Source organism: Terrapene carolina, unplaced genomic scaffold (genome assembly GCF_002925995.2).
Source record: "Terrapene carolina triunguis isolate 2854851 unplaced genomic scaffold, T_m_triunguis-2.0 Scaffold833, whole genome shotgun sequence".
NCBI classification, from domain to species: Eukaryota; Metazoa; Chordata; order Testudines; family Emydidae; genus Terrapene; species Terrapene triunguis.
In genome coordinates, this window is record NW_020665184.1 from 168,329 (window position 1) to 185,542 (window position 17,214).

Genomic DNA, 17,214 nt, shown 5'->3' on the forward strand with positions numbered 1-17,214 from the left:
CTAACCCTCCTGGTTGCAGAGAAAAGCTTGAAAACATGTCCCAAGTGCGATCTAATGTCTCAAAAGCCAGGAGGGAAATAAAAAACACCCACAGTTTACTATTTAAAAAACAACAACTCATGATTTTTAATATGATCTCATGATTTTGGCAGCGGGGGGAATGACTTGTGATTTTTGCACGTTAGGGGTTGGCATTACTGCAGGCTGTTGAGCCTGATTTTGTTCTCATGCCAGTATAAATCAGGAATAACTCCCCTGTAGTCAGTGGCACTGTAGCAGTGAAAACAGAATCAGTCCCTTTTGTGCTAAAACGACTTATTTTAGCTTTTAAAGAAGCAACAAGAAAGAACAAAAACAAAGTCTCTGGGAGAGAGAGAGAGAGCACAGTGTGTGTGTATCTATATAATAATATTCCAGGACTATCACTCTGTCCATGTACCACTCTGAAGCCTAGAACATCTGTTGCATCTGTGTGAAGTGATGGAAGCAGCTATATAAGTAAAAGAAGGACTACAGCTGCTCGGAACAGAATGGCTGCTCCCTCTGCAGGGAAAGTTTAGAAATCATAGCTATGTAGAGCTGGAAGAGACCTCAAGAAGTCATCTAGTCCATCCCGCACACTGAGGCAGGAGCAGGGCCGGCTCCAGGCACCAGCTTGTCAAGCAGGTGCTTGGGGCGGCCGCTCCGGAGAGGGGCGGCACATCCAGGGATTTGGCGGCAATTCGGCGGACGGTCCCTCACTCCGCCTGGGAGCGAAGGACCTCCCGCCGAATTGCCGCCGCAGATCGCGATCGCGGCTTTTTGTTTTTGTTTTTTAGTTTTGGCTGCTTGGGGCGGCCAAAACCCTGGAGCCGGCCCTGGGCAGGAGTAAGTATGCCTAGACCATCCCTAAGAGCTGACCCAGAGCTCTTAGAAATGGAAAGGTGCAATGCACAGAAAACAAAGGTGCAACTGTTTCAAGCTACTTTCGCTGGTATAAATCTGGAATTACTCCAGGTGTGACACTACACCCCATATTCTTCAGAGAAATATTGTTATTATATGATTATAGCATAACTAAGATGTGTTTTATGCAAGATGGCTCTTGTGAGATATCATTGGAAAGGTTATGATTTACTGAATATGATTATCGCATTTGTATGCATATATCATTTTTGTATCTTAAGTAAGGAATATTGACTATACATCTGTACTACAAAAGTACACCGGGAGAACGCCCACTAGAGAAAATACAATCAGTCTGGCTGGCTAGCTGGATACAAGTCAATAGACTATTGGGGAGAATAATAGGACTTTGAAGAGGGTAATCTCCCATCTCCCAGGGATGCTGCAAATGGACTTTGAGTTATGGCTGCAGGATCATGTGATTAAGTCACCTGATACTAGACTCCATAATAAAATTAGTACTTTTCCACTGGCCAGGGATGGGAATCAAACTGGAAGACAAAGGATTCCCGCCATATGTGAAACCTATTTAAGGCAGGGAAGTGAGATAATCAGGGTCTGTTCTTCACTGAATCCCCACCCAAGGTGACTGCTGTAAACACCTAAGACTGATCTGGGGAAGACAGGACTGAACTCAGGCTAGAGGGTGTCTGGCCTGTGAAAGAAATACCTGGAGTTTGAAGCTGCTAGCAAGAGCAGCTTGCCTTCAAGAAACTCTGCAATCTGCCTAAAACAACCTTTAGGGTGAGAAATAACTGCTTGTAACCAGTTTCTTTAGTATCTGAGCTTATGTTGCGTTTTTGTTTTGTTTGCTGGGTAATCTGCCTTGATCTGTTTGCTATGCCTTATAATCACTTAAAATCTATCTGTTGTAGTTAATAAACTTGTTTTCTCTAAAACCAGTTTGTGGAATTCATAACTGGGGAGCAAAAAGCTGTGCATATCGTCCTCCACATTGAGGGAGGGGGCGGATTTCAGGAGCTTACGCTGTACAGTTCTCTGTGCAGTGCAAGACAGTACAATTTTGGGTTTACACTCCAGAGGGGGTGTGCACTTGAGTGCTGGGAAATTCCTTAGCTGAAGCCTTCCCCTGCAGTGCTGATTTCAGTGTCTGTCTTTCTGCAGCTGGGCGTGTCCCTACCTGTGTCTGTGCTGGAGGAGGCTTGAGAGGGCCTGGCTCAGCAGGACAGTGTAAGGGAGCCCAGGCTGGTGGAACAGGCAGGCTCGGTGGTACCCCAATACATCAGGTGGCACCCCGAGGGGGGAGCAACCCGTCACACCAGGTTTACCCCAGAGCGAATGAGGTAAGAATCTGGCCTGCAGCCTTTAAGATCTGCAGAACCCTACGCAGATAGGGCTTTATGCATCTAAATCAACACCTTGAACTGCACTCGGCACCAGTCTGGAACACCCCGTGAATAAAGCACTTGGCTGTGCACTTATTGCTGATGCTCACCAGATTCTGTCAAAACGGTGACAGAGACGTAGAGCGAGTGGCCAACCAGTTCATGCAGGTTGGCGAACGGAGCCCGCAGCATCTCTCTGGTCAGCGTTGCTTCCCCATCTCCGTCTTCTATCTAGAGAGGGAGAGAGAGTTTCATGACCTCACCCACGCAGTTCCCCAGGAGGCGTGAATCCCTCCCCCCCCAGCCGAGAACAGGAATTACCGAGATTCTCTTGAGAGACTGTGGGATACTCCTCTTCTCATCATCCATCTTCACCCCAAAGAGGACAAAGGCATTGCCATCTAGTTTTTTTCCATATAGGTACCTGGAGGAGATACGGATGGGTAAGAGAAGCCACAAGGAAACCTATTTCCAGAGGTGAAAGTAAGCCAGTACAGTCCAGTACGGTACACTGTACCGGACCGGCTTCCCCAGGCCAGCGATTTAAAGGGCCTGGGGTTCCCGGCAGCGGCTGGAGCCCCAGGCCCTTTAAATTGCTGCCAGACCCCTGCTGCCGGAGCCCCCGGGTAGCAAAGGCGGCCGGGAGCCCCAGGGCTCGGGCAGTGATTTAAAGGGCCCAGGACTCCGCTGTGATAGCATGGCCGGGAGCCCAGGGCCCTTTAAATCCTCACCAGAGCCCCGGCTGCCACCGCAACCCCAGCGGCTCCGGCAGCGGGGCGCTGGAGGTGATTTAAAGGGCCCAGGGCTCCAGCCGCAGTGGGGAGCCCCAGGCCCTTTAAATCGCTGCTGGAGCCCCACTGCTGGAGCCCAAGGGTAGCGGCGGCGGTGCTCTGGCAGTGATTTAAAGGTCCAGGGGCTCGCAGCCGCCACTACCGCAGCAGAGCCTCGGGCCCTTTAAAGCTCTGCTGGAGCCCTGAGTCCTGGGGTAGCGGTGGTAGCCAGGGGCCCCCAGGGCTCCATCAGCCATTTAAAGGGTCCGGGGCTCCGCTGCAGTAGCGGCGACCAGAGCCCCTGGCCCTTTAAATTGCTCCCGAGCCCCGGGGCTCCAGCCACCGCTGCAGCTGGTAGCTCCGGCGGTGATTTAAAGGGCCCGTGGCTCCCAGCCACCGCTATCGCAGCCGGAGCCCTGGGCCCTTTAAATCTTGATTTAAAGGGCCTGGGGATTTAAAGGCCCCGCCTCTTCTGGTTGAGGCCCCGCCCCCTGCTCAGGACTCCAGCGTACTGGTAAGTCCTTTAAGTTACTTTCACCCTTGCCTATTGCTGAAGATTATGACCTCATGCCACCCTTCTCCTCTATAGGCCCAGCTCCTTGGTTGGTCTATATCTCCCATGATCCACCATGGTAAGGAGAAGTGGAATATCATGGCTATAGTGAATCATGGGAGTTTAAGTCCAGCTGGCAAGCCCAGCCCATGGAGAAGAATGAAGCACCTGAATGCCAACTCCCAAGAGGCACCACACCAGCATTTCTGAATCACAAGGTTTTCAGCCAATTTTTTTTTTTTTTCCATTTTTGGACATTGGTTTTTGGATGAAAAAAAAATCAGAATTTTCCTTGGAAAATGGATGCTCTTGATGAAAAAAACAACAGTGAGTGGAAAACATTCCCAAAGTGATACAAGATTTAGGTTTCTTTCTGCATTAAAACCTGTGGTTGATACCCCAGTCAGCTGATCCCTTCCACCCTCTCACAGACGCACCTCGCAGTGATAGAAACCCTGAAGTCTTCATTGCTATCGATGTATAAAAACTTCTCGGACGGTTCCAATATGACTTCAAAACTCGGCAACACTGGAGAAATGAGAGGGGAAGAGGAGAACATTGAGCTTGTAGGAGAGGGTGGGTTGCCAGCAAAGCCAAGCCGAATGGAGAGTCTGCTCCAAGATGGTGTCAGGAGAGTAGAGACAGACCCGGTCCCTGAGCCTGGGCCCGGTGCGTGCTGGATTCTTACCGTCCTCCTTAACATCAAATTGCGCACTGAAGGTCTGCTGAGGGGAGTCTTCATACCTGGCCGTGATCTTCCAGGTTCCCAGACTGGAGGAAGGAAATAAGAAGGAACACTGAATGCACTTAACACACACATTTCGCAAGGCCCACCTGGCTCACTTGTTTCTTGAGTAATTGTATCAGCTCCTGAAGCTAAATCTGAGTCATACATGGAACTCAAGCCGTCTTCAGGGAACCACAGGGAACCTCAGACAAGTCATTTTTTGCTGCACCTTGATGTTTTCATGAACCAGAACTAGAGGTAGGAACTTGGAACAAAACCTCCACCTTTGGCCAGCAAGGTTTGGGAAGTTTGGATCTAAACTTTGTGGCTGGCACTTGTTTCTACAGTCTGCGTGGTCCAAAACCCTCAATCCAAACACCCTCAAACTTAAGGAACCTCTGATCCATACCAAAATCAGGCCCCTCGCTCACCAGCTCACTGACGTAATTTTCAGAGTAGTTGAGCATTCATAAATCCAACTGAATGGGAGGTAGGGTGCTCAGCACTTTTGGAAAACAGGCCAACAGGGTCTAATCCTGCCTTCACATACTCTGGAATAAATCAGCTTCAGTGCAGCTTTATTCTGGTGTCTGCGTAGACTTGGAAAGATTAGTTTTTTATCGATACGTGTCATTGATTTCACCGTGCACACGCATACCGACAAAAACACATTTCCATCGATAATATCAAAATTTACAGATAGGCAAAGCAAGAAAAATGCGGCTTGAGAACTTACTATCGTTTGATTTAAGGCTTTATCCTTTATACCTTGTGTATTTGGACATATGATGTTGAGAATTTGTGTTTTAATGGATATAAAGCTTTCCCTTTTTTGAATCTCATTGTCTACTGTCATTAAATAATTATTTTCAGACCCCGCCACCGTTGTCTGGCCCCCCATGTTTTCCCCCACCTGTGAAAATTTAAAGTGCTAAAAATCAGAATGGGGGACGATAAAAACCCATAATTTTAATTTTGCACAACTGAGCATTTGAAGTGATTGAAACTGGAAAAAAGGCTTACAAATAAACATGATTATCCATCGAAACTATAACAAATACCAATCAAATTATGCCAAGACTGGGTATGTGGCAGGAGAGTTTGTTTTCTCCACGTCACTTGGAAATGCCTGTAGGAGATGATCTAGCTGAGGGGCCACACACAGTAACTAGCTCCACATCATCTCCTCTGCTTCCCTGCCCAACTCCTGCAAAGCTCTGCTCAGGCCAGGCATAGTAACATCAGGACAATCTACCTGACAATCTCCGGCAAGGTGTGGTTCAGGGAGAAGATGCCGGATACCAAGGGGGTGGAGATGAGAATCTGCTTGACAATAATGGACTCAGGGCTCTGGAAAGGAAACGAGTTAAAAGTTTAGGGAGAAAAATGCTGTTAATTGCTCTTAACAACATCATCTGCCACGTTTACATTCCTGGGCCAGTGGAGGGTTCTCCATACTTCCAACAATAGCATGTAACAATCTGGACTCCACTGATTTGTTGGAATTTCTTAACTAGCCAGAGACACTGGGAAAACCGACAAATCTCTCCTGACCTGGCTCAGCGAGGCCAGCAAAGAACTCAAGGAAGCAGCTTAGAAGACTGAAGAGCCTCCACGGCAGAATCTTGCAGACGCCAGGCTTAACCCTGAGCTATCTGCAAACCTTGGAGCTACCCCAAGGGCCGCGTCGCTCTGCCAGCCACAGCTGCTCCCCATCACAAGGCCCCAGCTGGTTATGCTGCTGCTCAGGGCAGAGTGTCAAAGAAAGGGGAAACTGAGTCAAAGAGGAACTGAAGGGACAGGTGTGTTCTCTCCCCTCCCAGCTGGCTGAGGTGAGGAAAACCCCAGGGGATTATTGCCCAGGGTTTTGCAGCTGATTTACTTTATTTTATGGATCATAAAGCCCAGTGGAAAGGGCCTTAACAGGACTAACGCCTGGAGCTATAATCCTTGTTCCTGCCACCACTTTACACGTCCTTCAAAGGGCTCCTTGCAGTGCCTCCTTGTCTTCAGCCTTCCCAGACAAGCACCTGCCTGGCTCTTCCCAAAGAACTCCATGCAACTTTGCTCAAGCGTTAACACCATTGCAGAACCGCGGGACCTCCCCCGAGAGCTGCCTGGCTGCTGCCCCTGCAAACTTTGTAACCTCCCTCATGACTGGAGGAGAATTTGCACGCAAGAGGTTTGCAAGGAGAGACCTCAGACAATCATTTGCTTTTCTCCCGGCCGTACCATGTTGCTGCTACACACAATAAATTGCTGCGCGTTACCCAGACAAGTGGCTAAACCCACCTATCCCTGCACGGGCTCACTCAGAACAGCGACCTCACCTCAAACTCCACGATCACTGTCTTAGACACTGGTTCCAGTTTGTGACCCACGGTGAAGATCCGGTAGAGGACTGAGAAAATAAAGAGAGAAGAGAAGGATGTTGTTAACTGATAGACACCTTGGCCCAGATCCTCAAAGCTACTTAGGTGTCTAAGTCTGATTGAAACCAACGGGAGTCCGGTGCCTGTCTTGCTTTTCTCCCCTGTCCCTAAGTACCAGGTGGGCGGGCTTTGTCATTGCAGGGACCTGTCCTGCTCTGAATGGGCTGGGATTAGCAGACCCTATTTCACACAGCCTTTGGGACGGCCGTCAGATGGGGACATGTATCTCGGTACAAGATGGAGCAGAACCAGTTACTGGATTTGAAAAGTTCCATCGCCCATTCTCAATCCCATGGCCCACCCAGTCTTTCGATATCTAACACTCAATGGGACATCCCAGCTAGGACGATGGTGAAGGGTGAAATATTGCAAATCGGTGGTGGCAAAGTCTCTCATCCAACTGTCCTCCATCTTCAACTAGACAACAAGCAAAGCAATATGCACAGGATATGACCCGGCAGCCCTGCTGTAGATATGGCATGACATCAGCAGCTCCCACCCCTTCCCATTAGAAGAGACCAGGGGAAGGCAGTACCTCTAGACCCGGGTGTATAGATGGTTTTATCTGTCTGGATAAAGATGTATCCACTGTGGAAATGGACCAGAACCACTTTCTCCAGGGTGTGCTGAGGGAACTTAGCCTGGACCACAACATACTGGTTTCGTTTAGAATCTTTCTTTATGTCTTTGGTGGGAACCTGCATGAGAAGAAGAGCATGGACGAGTTCTTCCTGCCTTTACTCACCACTACAAGGGACGCTCTATGCAAAAGACCTTTGCAGTGTTAACGACACTTAAGTTATACATGGAAAGAATCCATAAGAAACCCTGGCCTTTTATTAACCCGCTCTACATGCAGTTCCTCCAGCAGCTTACACAGCTGCGAGAAGATGGTGGGTCTCCTCATTGGGGAATACCCCAGGTGGAGGGGGATTCCCAGGATGACACAGTCAGCGTAGGTCACCACCAGTGAGTCAGGCCAGACCATTTGGACAGCCCAGTACCCATTGTCCGGTCACCTCCTGTTATATGGAATGTTTGTTAACCAAAGGGCATCCCATGGGTGCCCTGCTGAAATCAGTTCTACTGCACTGATGTGCTCCCAACTATTCCTACTGTGCTCCTCTAAAACTGTAACATCTTGGAGACCTTCCCTCTGTCCCCTCAACTCTCCATTCCCGGCCAGGACTTTGGATCAACTCAAAACGAGAATCCTGCTCCACCAGGGAACCCCAACCAGAAATGCTGCTGTGCCCAGCGCAGACTAGGGACAGGATTTGGCAAACTCTGAGCAAGTTTCCCAGGCAGTGCAAACACGAGCCATAGTGCATATGGTTATGTGCCTGACCACAGAACCTCGGTGCATTGAATGAAGAACCTCCCAAGTCAGCGGAGACACCAATAATTGGCTTTGACGTGTTAACAGGAATTAAGACCAAAGTATTCACCAAAACTCTTGTGACTTTAACCATTTCATTGTCGTCTCTTTTTTTTATTTATTTGCAATGGAAAATGCCAAAAAAATGAACAAAATCATGTCATTTGCATGTTTTGTTCAGTACAGGTTCTTGTACCACCCCTACCACCGCAATACCTGAGTATCTCCCAGTCAGGCATTAAGCAACGGAACTACTATCTGTCCAATGTTGTTTGATGTTAGATCTCCCTGTGATTCAGTTTATCTATTTAAGTTATTATATGGCCCCTATTACCATGTCAGTATATTATTACCCAAGTGCCTCAATTTTAATGCATTTACCCTCACAGAATGCCCCCTCCCCCTCCCCCGCACACAAAATAAAGAAGTGCTATTATCTATATTTCACAGATGGGAAAACCCTGAGGCACAGAACAACTTACCCAAGGACTCAGAGAGAGTCTATGACACAGCTGGAAATCAAGCCCACGTCCTCTGAGTCCCAGGCTAGCACCCTAACCACCAGACCATCCTTCCTCTCAACTTTTTTTCTTCTACCTCCAAATTTGAGGCACTTCAGTTTTTAAGTCCCCAACAAGAGACCCCCATGGTGCTTATCTGACTAGTTAGCTATACGTCCCCCATCACTAATAGATTCGTAGATGTTACGGCCAGAAGGGACCAACACGATCAGCTAGTCTGACCTCCTGTATAACTAGGGCCCAACCAAATTCATAGTCCATCCTGGTCAATTTCATGGACCTAGGATTTGAAAATTAGTCAATTTCATGTTCTCAGCTGTTTACATCTGAAATTTCAGGGTGTTGTAACTGTGAGGATCCTGACTGAAAAGGGATTCATGGGGGGGCGGGGTCGCAAACCTGTTATAGTGGGGTCATAGGATTGCCACCCTCACTTCTGCACTGCCTTCAGCTTCCTGCAGCCGCAGGAAGTTCCCAGAGCTGGAGGTGGGTCTGATCTCCCCCGTGCTTCTGGGAGCGCCCCAGCCAGGGGCTCCTAGCTGCTAGTCCCAGCCAGGCTGGGGAGGGACTGGACTTCCTTTTCCCCTGCACGGCCCTCGGGGGGAGATCAGACCCACCTCTGTGTACCTCCCCTGGCTGGGGCATTCCCAGCAGCATGGGGGAGATCGGACCCACCTCCACCTCTGGCAACCTCCTGTGGCTGCACGAAGCTCTCTGGAGCTGCTGCCCAGCGCTGGAGCTTCCTACAGCCCAGGAGAGGTCCCCAGAGGTGGGTCTGATCTCCCGCAGAGAGCAGCTGTGCAGGGCAACAGTAAGTCCTGTCCTTCCCCAGCCCTGAGGGGACTAATAGCTGGAGCCAGGGGCATGGTAGGAGCCCCCGGCTGGGACGCCCCCAGCCCTGCCCCTTCTGCCCCGCTCCAATAGCTAGATTTCACAGAGGAGGTCTGATTTCACGGTCCGTGATGCGTTTTTCACAGCCGTGAATTTGGTAGGGACCTATGCATAACACAGGCCATAGACTTTCACCCAGCAATTCCAGCTCATAGCTTCATGCTGGGCTAGAGTGTCTCTTCTAGAACGACATCCAACCTGGGCGGGGTCTGAACGTCTCGGTATTGCAGAGTTGGGGAACGAAAATATTGGAGGCTCCTAAAATGAGCGGGACACTGTTGAAAATGATACCCTTTGTGTCACTGGATGACCTGAGGCTGGGGTTTTACCCACCTTTATTACGGCTGTGCCCATCATCCCATTCGCAGGGTTGAGGTCGGTTTGGACCTGGCATAAGATGTGTTGCTTAAGCGGGAAGTCCAGTACGGTGACTGTAACTGCGATTGGGGCATGGAGGCCATGGGCTTCCACCACGACCTTCTCTTCACTCTCCACCCGCAGGACGTTGGGCGTGATCAGGGAGTAGCTGTGAATGGCAAAAAGGTCGATGTGATTAATTCAGTCAGTATTTAAAACCCCACTGGCTGCGATTCCCACATCCCCAAGGAGGTTTTATACCAAGCTTGTTACCACGGTTTATAAGTTATTATTTGCTTTACAGCAGCATCTTGAAATCCCAACAGCGACTGAGGCACAGTACAAACACAGAGTTAGAGACAGTTCCTGCCCCTAGGGGTATGTCTACACAGCTGCTGGGAGGCGTGACTCCCAATTTGGGTAGACATAGGGTTTGTCTACACTATGAGTGCGACAGTAGCATAGATGCTTCCTACATCAAGGGAAGGGGTTTTTCTGTCGGCGTAGATAATGCACCATTCATTCCTCCATCAACCTAGCCACATCCACACCGGCAGTTAGGTTGACTTAACTACAGGGCTGCTTAAACCCCTGGGCAATGTAGCTAGGTTGACCTAAATGTTAAATGTAGACCAGGGCACACAGGTGCTAGCTCTGATCGAGCTGGTGCCTAAAAATTGCAGCGGGGTCACGGCAACTGGGGCCCCTGCTTGGACTAGCCGCCTGAGAACAATCTCACCCAACTCCCTGCTTACAGACTCAGGCTGCTGGCCCGAGCCACCCAGTGGCCACTGCGGCCACTGCTGTTTTTTGGCACTTGCCCGAGCCGAGCCAGCGCGTGTAAGTTTCCCTGAGCTGGGCATCACACCTGCCATCGGCTGTGCAGACGTAGCCGAAGACCTTAGAAGTAGAGCTGGTGCCTAGTGGGGGCGTCTCCATGGGAAAATGCTGATGTGGCAAAAATCAAAACGTTCTGCAAGGACACAGCGATTTTGTCAGCTTTTTCAATGAAAACAATGATGTGTTTCAATAAGATGGAAGCACTTTGTTTTGACTTTAATAAATACTAATATAAGATAATGAAATCATTGAGATGTAGGGCTTGATGAGACCTCCAGAGATGATCTAGTGCATCCGTCCACACTTAGGCAGGGTCAGGTGTACCTCGGCCAGTATTTCTCAAATGTGGCCACCAGGAGTTTGCTTCCCAGAGAAATAATTGACTGATTACATCACCCAGGGTGTTGTGAATTCACAAGGAAGTAGGCCTGGAGGGAAATAAAAAGTTTTGCTAAATGTCAGCCAAGTTGTCTGTGTGTCACTGCGGTATGAATGCTGATGGACGATTGGACTCGAGTTTTTCATACCAGATAAAGATCATACACACACACGTAGGCAAAAAGTTCAGGGCATAATGCACTCCTGTCCCTAATGAAAATTGCTGCGAGTGGATGTGTCCCCAGCCTCATCCTCTGTCATAAAAGTCACTGCTGTTGCCACTTTTCTGAAATGGGGGGCCCTGCTGTACACCGATACAGTAGGGGATGCTCTTCCCTTTAAGTCATCGCTGACCCCAATGCCCTGGCATGGTGCTGGGGGTGCTGCATTGCAACTAGCTAGGTGGTGGCTCAGTAGGGGGCGCTGTCTTCCAACTCTGTGCTGATCTTGATGCCCCATTTTGATGCTAGTGCTGTGCTGGTGGGGGCAGGCCCGGTTTAACCCACATGTACTCAGTGCTCTTGCACTGGGCCCCCATTTCCAGGGGTGCCTGGCCACCCGGCGGGGTCGGGGTGAACAAAGCCTACCAGATTATTTTATTTGGCCCATCATAGTCCAGCTTGGGGCAGGCGAGCCGATGGCGCCAGGACCAGGATGGAAACAGAGCCCCCCGCCTACCCCTGCAGGTGCACTATGGTGAGAGCCAATGAGCCGGAGCAGGAAGCCAAGCCAGCCCCATGGGACAGGAGTCACCATATGGGGTAACTGTGGTGTGAGCTCACTCTCCAATACCCTCCTAGTTCCTCCCACTCCCTAGGGGTAGGAACCAACCCCCCCGGTCACACACTCCCCCACCATTTCCATAGTGCAGAGGTGGTCTGCGAGCTCCATTGAGGTGGTCCGCAGATAGTTCCCTCTAAGGTGTGCGCCTGGGCAGCCACACACGAGAAAATGAAGGGCCATCCACTTAATTAGTGGAGTGACGCAGGCGTGTCTTCACTGATTAGGTGCCTGGACCCTAGAGAAGATGCACATGTAAGGTGAGGTGGTGGCCTTGGGGGGCATAAGGGGTAGGAGGGAGGAGGAAGTGGGGTGAGAAGGGGGGGGGAATTTGGGACATGCAGGACTGCTGTGGCCAGAGAAAGAGGTGACTTTCCCCAGCTTGGGGGCTGCTGCGGTGGGGGAGAGAGGGAGAGACCCCTGTGACGGGTTCAGTCACAGAGACCCCCTTGGGACTGTCACCTGATGTGCTGAGACTACCTCTGAGCCCGTTTTCTTTGCCAGCTTGGAACTTCAAAACCCTGTCTTATTGAGCCAGACATGCTAGCTGGCTGCAACACAGACCCAGGGTCTGAACCATGCCCCCAAAGCTACAGACTTAACTGAAAACAGCTCAGCAAGTACTCCTGTCTCCAGCACCCAGACACCCAGCTCCCAATGGGATCCAAACCCCAAATAAATCCTTTTTACTCTGTATAAAGCTTATACAGGGTAAACTCATAAATTGTCTGCCCTCTATAACACTGATAGCGAGATATGCACACCTGTTTGCTCCCCCAGGTATTAATCACTTACTCTGGGTTAATTAATAAACAAAAGTGATTTTATTAAGTATAAAAAGTAGGATTTAAGTGGTTCCAAGTAATTACAGACAGAACAAAGTCAGTTACCAAGCAAAATACAACAAAACACGCAAGTCTAAGCCTAATACATTAAGAAACTGAATACAGGTAAATTTCATCCTTAGAGATGTTTCAATAAGCTTCTTACACAAACTAGATTCCTTCCTAGTCTGGGCCCAATCCTTTCCCCTGGTACAGTTCTTGTTAGTTCCAGCTCAGGTGGTAACTCAGGGATTTTTCATGACTGGCAGCCCCCTTTGTTCTGTTCCACCCCCTTTTATAGCTTTGGCCCAAGGCGCGGATCCTTTGTCTCTCTGGGTCCCCACCCCCCTTCTAAATGGAAAAGCACCAGGTTTAAGATGGATTCTAGTTCAGGTGACATGATCACATGTCACTGTAAGACTTCATGGGAGCCATCAAGGTTCCAAACCACCATTAATGGGCCACCCTTTGCATAATTAAAATAGGACCTCAGAGTTATATTTCATATTCCTAGTTTCAGATACAAGAATGAAACATTCATACAAATAGGATGACCACACTCAGTAGATTTGAAGCTTTGTAATGATACCTTACAAGAGACCTTTTGCATAAAGCATATGCCAATTACATCATATCCACACTCATAAACATATTTTTATAAAGTATATGGAGTGCAATGTCTCACTCAACTTCTTCCCAGCCCCAGCTCAGGCGCTGCTGCAGTGGGAGAGACCCTCCTCCTTCCCAGTCTCAGCACTGTGGCTGCTGTGGCAGAGAAGAGAGGGAGAGACCCCCCCTCATTCCCAGGCCCAGCTCGGGGGCTGTCGCAGCGGGGGAGAGAGGGAGAGACCCCCCTCCTTTCCAGCCCCAGCTCGGGGGCTGCTGTGGTGGGGGAGAGAGGGCACATCCACCGCATTAGAAAGGTAATATTACTGATATTAAAATATGAGTTGTGTGCTTTTATTTGTAGAACAAAAATAAGTTAATTATTATTTTTTTATAGAAAGCTTTTATCCAAAGCACTTTACAATATTTATCTAACAGTACAAACAACATTTGGCAAGATCATTAAGTGGTTTGCCGAGACCCTCAGCGATTTTCAAGTTGTCTGTGAAAAAAGTTTGAGAACTACTGCCATAGTGCACACAGGGCCCCAAAATTCTTTAATCTGGCACTGTTGGGGGTGGGGGCTCGGCAGGGGCGCTGTCCCCTGGAAGTCAGTGCTGGCCCCAATGCCCCAGTGTGGTGCTAGGGGGCGCTGTGCTGCAGGGAGCAGGGTGGGGGACTCAGTAGAAGGAGCTCTCCCGTCTGAGCTAGTGCTGACCCCAGTTCCCCTTGGAAAGAGCGATACTGTGTCCTCCTGCATTCCACCAACTGCAATCGTACGGTCTGCAGCCAGTGTGTGTGACCATGTTACGGAGCCCTCTGGAATGCGCTGCCCTTTGCACGGCCTGACCCTGCCTAGAGAGGAGCATGCTGTGCTGGGGAGTCGTCGAGCATGGGCCATGTTTACTGCTCATCTGCTCCACAGGCAATAAGCAGGGCATGTGCTTGGTACCAGCCGTCCACCAGAGCGCTGTCAAAATGGACCAGGTAGCCCCTGATGTTCCTCTTAGAAGTCCTAGAGATGCAGGTCAGGGTTGAGACCTGGAGTGAGCGCTGCACGGTGGCTACCAAATCTCCTCTCTCCCTCCTGGGGGAACCCTCCCTCCTGCTTTCCTGAAAGTTGGCCCAGGCTCAGAAACATAAATCTCTGGAACCCTTTGGGGAAAGCATCACCGAGGTCTGCGCGTCTGGCCTGCAGCCCACCGTGGTGCATTCCCAGTGGGGTCAAGCTGCAAAACCCAGACCCACATCCAGACGTCTGTCTATCACCCCGAAGTCTGGCGCCCGGACGGCAGCCGCTCCAGCCCCATGGGGAGGGTGGGGACCCGACCCAGGCTCCATATCTGAGTTGGGTCATCCTGACAGATCAATGCATCTCTCATGCAGCTTCTGGCTTCTCACTGGCTCAGCAGGCCCCTGAGGTGGGATGAACCTTTAAGCAGTCCCCTCCCCCCAGTTATGGAGTTATTCCAGTGGAACTAACTACCAGAGTAACTACCCTTTGAAGTCAGTGGAGTTACTCCAGATTTGCACCAGTATACACTGAAAATAGAATTTAGCCCCACTGGGTGTCTTGCAGACATAGACACTGAGCAAGGAGTTCAAGATGTGGCCCTGTAGAACCTGATTCTGGTCTCTTTTTAGGGCCTGATCCAAAGCCCGCTGAAGCCAAGGGAAAGACAATCCCACTAATTTCAATGCATTTCAGGAGGGTGCAACCCCATTGTTTTCTATGGAGTTACTCCCTGTCTACACCTGGTTCATTTAGACCAAGTGAGGCTCAAAATCCAATTTATTCTTTAAAACAATTCCGTCTTCCAAACCCCCAAATTAGCCTCGGAACTGAGCGAGGGAGAAGAGGGTTGGACCAGGTGAGGAGGAGAATTTCTGCAGCCTGTTCCCACTCCACACCCAGTAGCAGAGAAGAGAGGAAAATTGAGCTTGGTTTCCATTGGCAGCCATGTAACGAACGCAGGTAATATCCCCATCACCGTGGCAGAAGCGCGGGGTACTTACAGTTGGCTGTGAGAAACAGCCGGGAAGTAGAAAGCAAACACGGCCACCAGGCAGAGAGCAGAGTCCCCCATGGTGAGCACAGGAGGGTCAAGAGAAGTAGCTCCTCCGGGGCTATTTATCCTCAGAGTTGCCTGTAAGCTGAGCCCTGGTGCAAACAGCTGGGCGGGTTAGTCAGTGGGGGGAGGAGCCCAGGAAACCGGAAAAGTTCAGAACAAACGATATTTTCTTCACTCCCTTGACACAAGGGTTTATTTGTCTTTCCAAGGGGGGGAGTTGGAATTAGGGACCTGAGGCTGTGGTTGTGTTTACTCCCCGCCAAGGTGCTGGCCACAGATCAGAATGGTGGGGCTCTGATCAATACCACAGTTCAGGCCTAGCATGGAGAGGGGGGCTGGAAGTCAGGACTCCCGGGTTCTGCTCCCAGCTGTGAATGAGGAATAGGATCAAGTGGGATAAAGCAGGGGGGGGGCTGGGAGTCAGGATGCTTGGGTGGGATCTACTGCGTTACAATGAGGGGGCAGGCTGAGAATCAGGATTCCTGGGTTCTGTTCCTGGATCTGCCTTTTGACTCTCTTTTACCTTGGGCAAGTCCTGGGATGTTTCAGTAGGGAAAGCGGTTCCAGTCGTGAAGGGAGCCCCGGAAGGGTGGATCTCTCTGTCTATCCCACTCACTTGGATTGTAAAACCTTTGGGGCAGAAACTGTCTCTTAGCCCAGGACTCCTCTACACTCTATTAGGGAATCTACGCTGCTGGTAGCAATGGTGGGAGTGCTAATAAAGACAAGGCACCGGCATGTTCGACCACCCGTCATCTACACCTGCTTTGTATGTTTGCACAGCACCTAGCACAAAGAAGGCCTTTGGGTGCTACTGTCAGGTAACATAAAACTGATCAAAGGAAATAATGTGGAATTAGCCTGTGGAACTCATTACCTCTTAACACCCATTGCCTTATCTCCTGAAGCAGGACTATCATGTGGCAATGTTCCCCCCTGGGCAGGCTATAATTGTCCATAGTAGAGTTTCTTGCACTTGGCTCTGAAATGTCTGGTAATGGCCATGCTTGGCCATGACCCTATGATCTGATCCGGTGTGGCAGTTCCTGTGCCCCTAAGCAATACATCGTGGTTGGTATCTTCAAAGCCACATAGGAGATTCAGACACATTTTAATGGCAGAAGCAGGGCCGGTGCAACCACTAGGCAAACTAGGCAGCCGCCTAGGGCGCCAAGATTTGGGGGTGCTGCCGCCAATCAAGGCATTGGCTGCAGATCGCAGACTGTAGGGAGGTAGGATGTATATGATAAGAACAAGGCTCCCAATGAATTGCTCTCCGGCCATTTAGAAAGCCAGCGAAGTCCTTTGATTGTGAATGGATACAGATAGGTATATTTACACAGTAATAGCTCCTTTGTCTTGTAGGTTGCACAGCAGCCAGAAGGAGAGTGGAGCAGCTTGCGGCCGGAAGTATAAGACCCCCGCTGGGGCTGAGCTGTGCTGTCAGTGTGGTGCAGCCGGGACCGGCTTGCATGGCATGCTCCGAGAGAGGGCTGCAGGATTTGCAGGCAGAGGAGGCTCTGCTGCTCCCTGGGGAGAGAAGGGAGGGACGCCGCGGCTGGCAGCTCTGTGGGCTCTCTAGTGTGGAGGGGCGGCTAAGCCGCTTTAACCCACCTCCCTGCGCCCCGGCTTTCTACCCTCCCGACCCTGCTTTGGCGTGAGGGCCGCGCACTCTCTGCCTCACAGTCCTGCCTGCCCTATGCCCCCCTGCTGGAGCGAGAGCCCAGCATTCAACCAGGGCCGGCTCTAACTTTTTTGCTGCCCCAAGCAGCAAAAAAAAGTGCCGCCCCCCCC

At 50.3% G+C, this 17,214-nt stretch overlaps 1 protein-coding gene across 1 annotated transcript in view; it reads right to left on the minus strand.

Moving 5' to 3' along the window:
- LOC115271385 (venom factor-like) overlaps nucleotides 1-15,467 on the minus strand; it is a 70,857-nt gene extending 55,390 nt beyond the window's left edge. The window contains exons 1-9 of the mRNA XM_029913697.1: nucleotides 15,365-15,467; nucleotides 9,897-10,089; nucleotides 7,309-7,471; nucleotides 6,672-6,742; nucleotides 5,597-5,691; nucleotides 4,303-4,385; nucleotides 4,052-4,142; nucleotides 2,613-2,715; nucleotides 2,402-2,522 (exon numbers count right to left, since the gene is read on the minus strand). Coding sequence (XP_029769557.1) covers nucleotides 2,402-2,522; nucleotides 2,613-2,715; nucleotides 4,052-4,142; nucleotides 4,303-4,385; nucleotides 5,597-5,691; nucleotides 6,672-6,742; nucleotides 7,309-7,471; nucleotides 9,897-10,089; nucleotides 15,365-15,435 — 991 coding nt within the window. The 5' untranslated portion in view covers nucleotides 15,436-15,467. The remainder of the gene's footprint in view (nucleotides 1-2,401; nucleotides 2,523-2,612; nucleotides 2,716-4,051; nucleotides 4,143-4,302; nucleotides 4,386-5,596; nucleotides 5,692-6,671; nucleotides 6,743-7,308; nucleotides 7,472-9,896; nucleotides 10,090-15,364) is intronic.
- Between the last annotated feature and the right edge of the window lie 1,747 nt (nucleotides 15,468-17,214).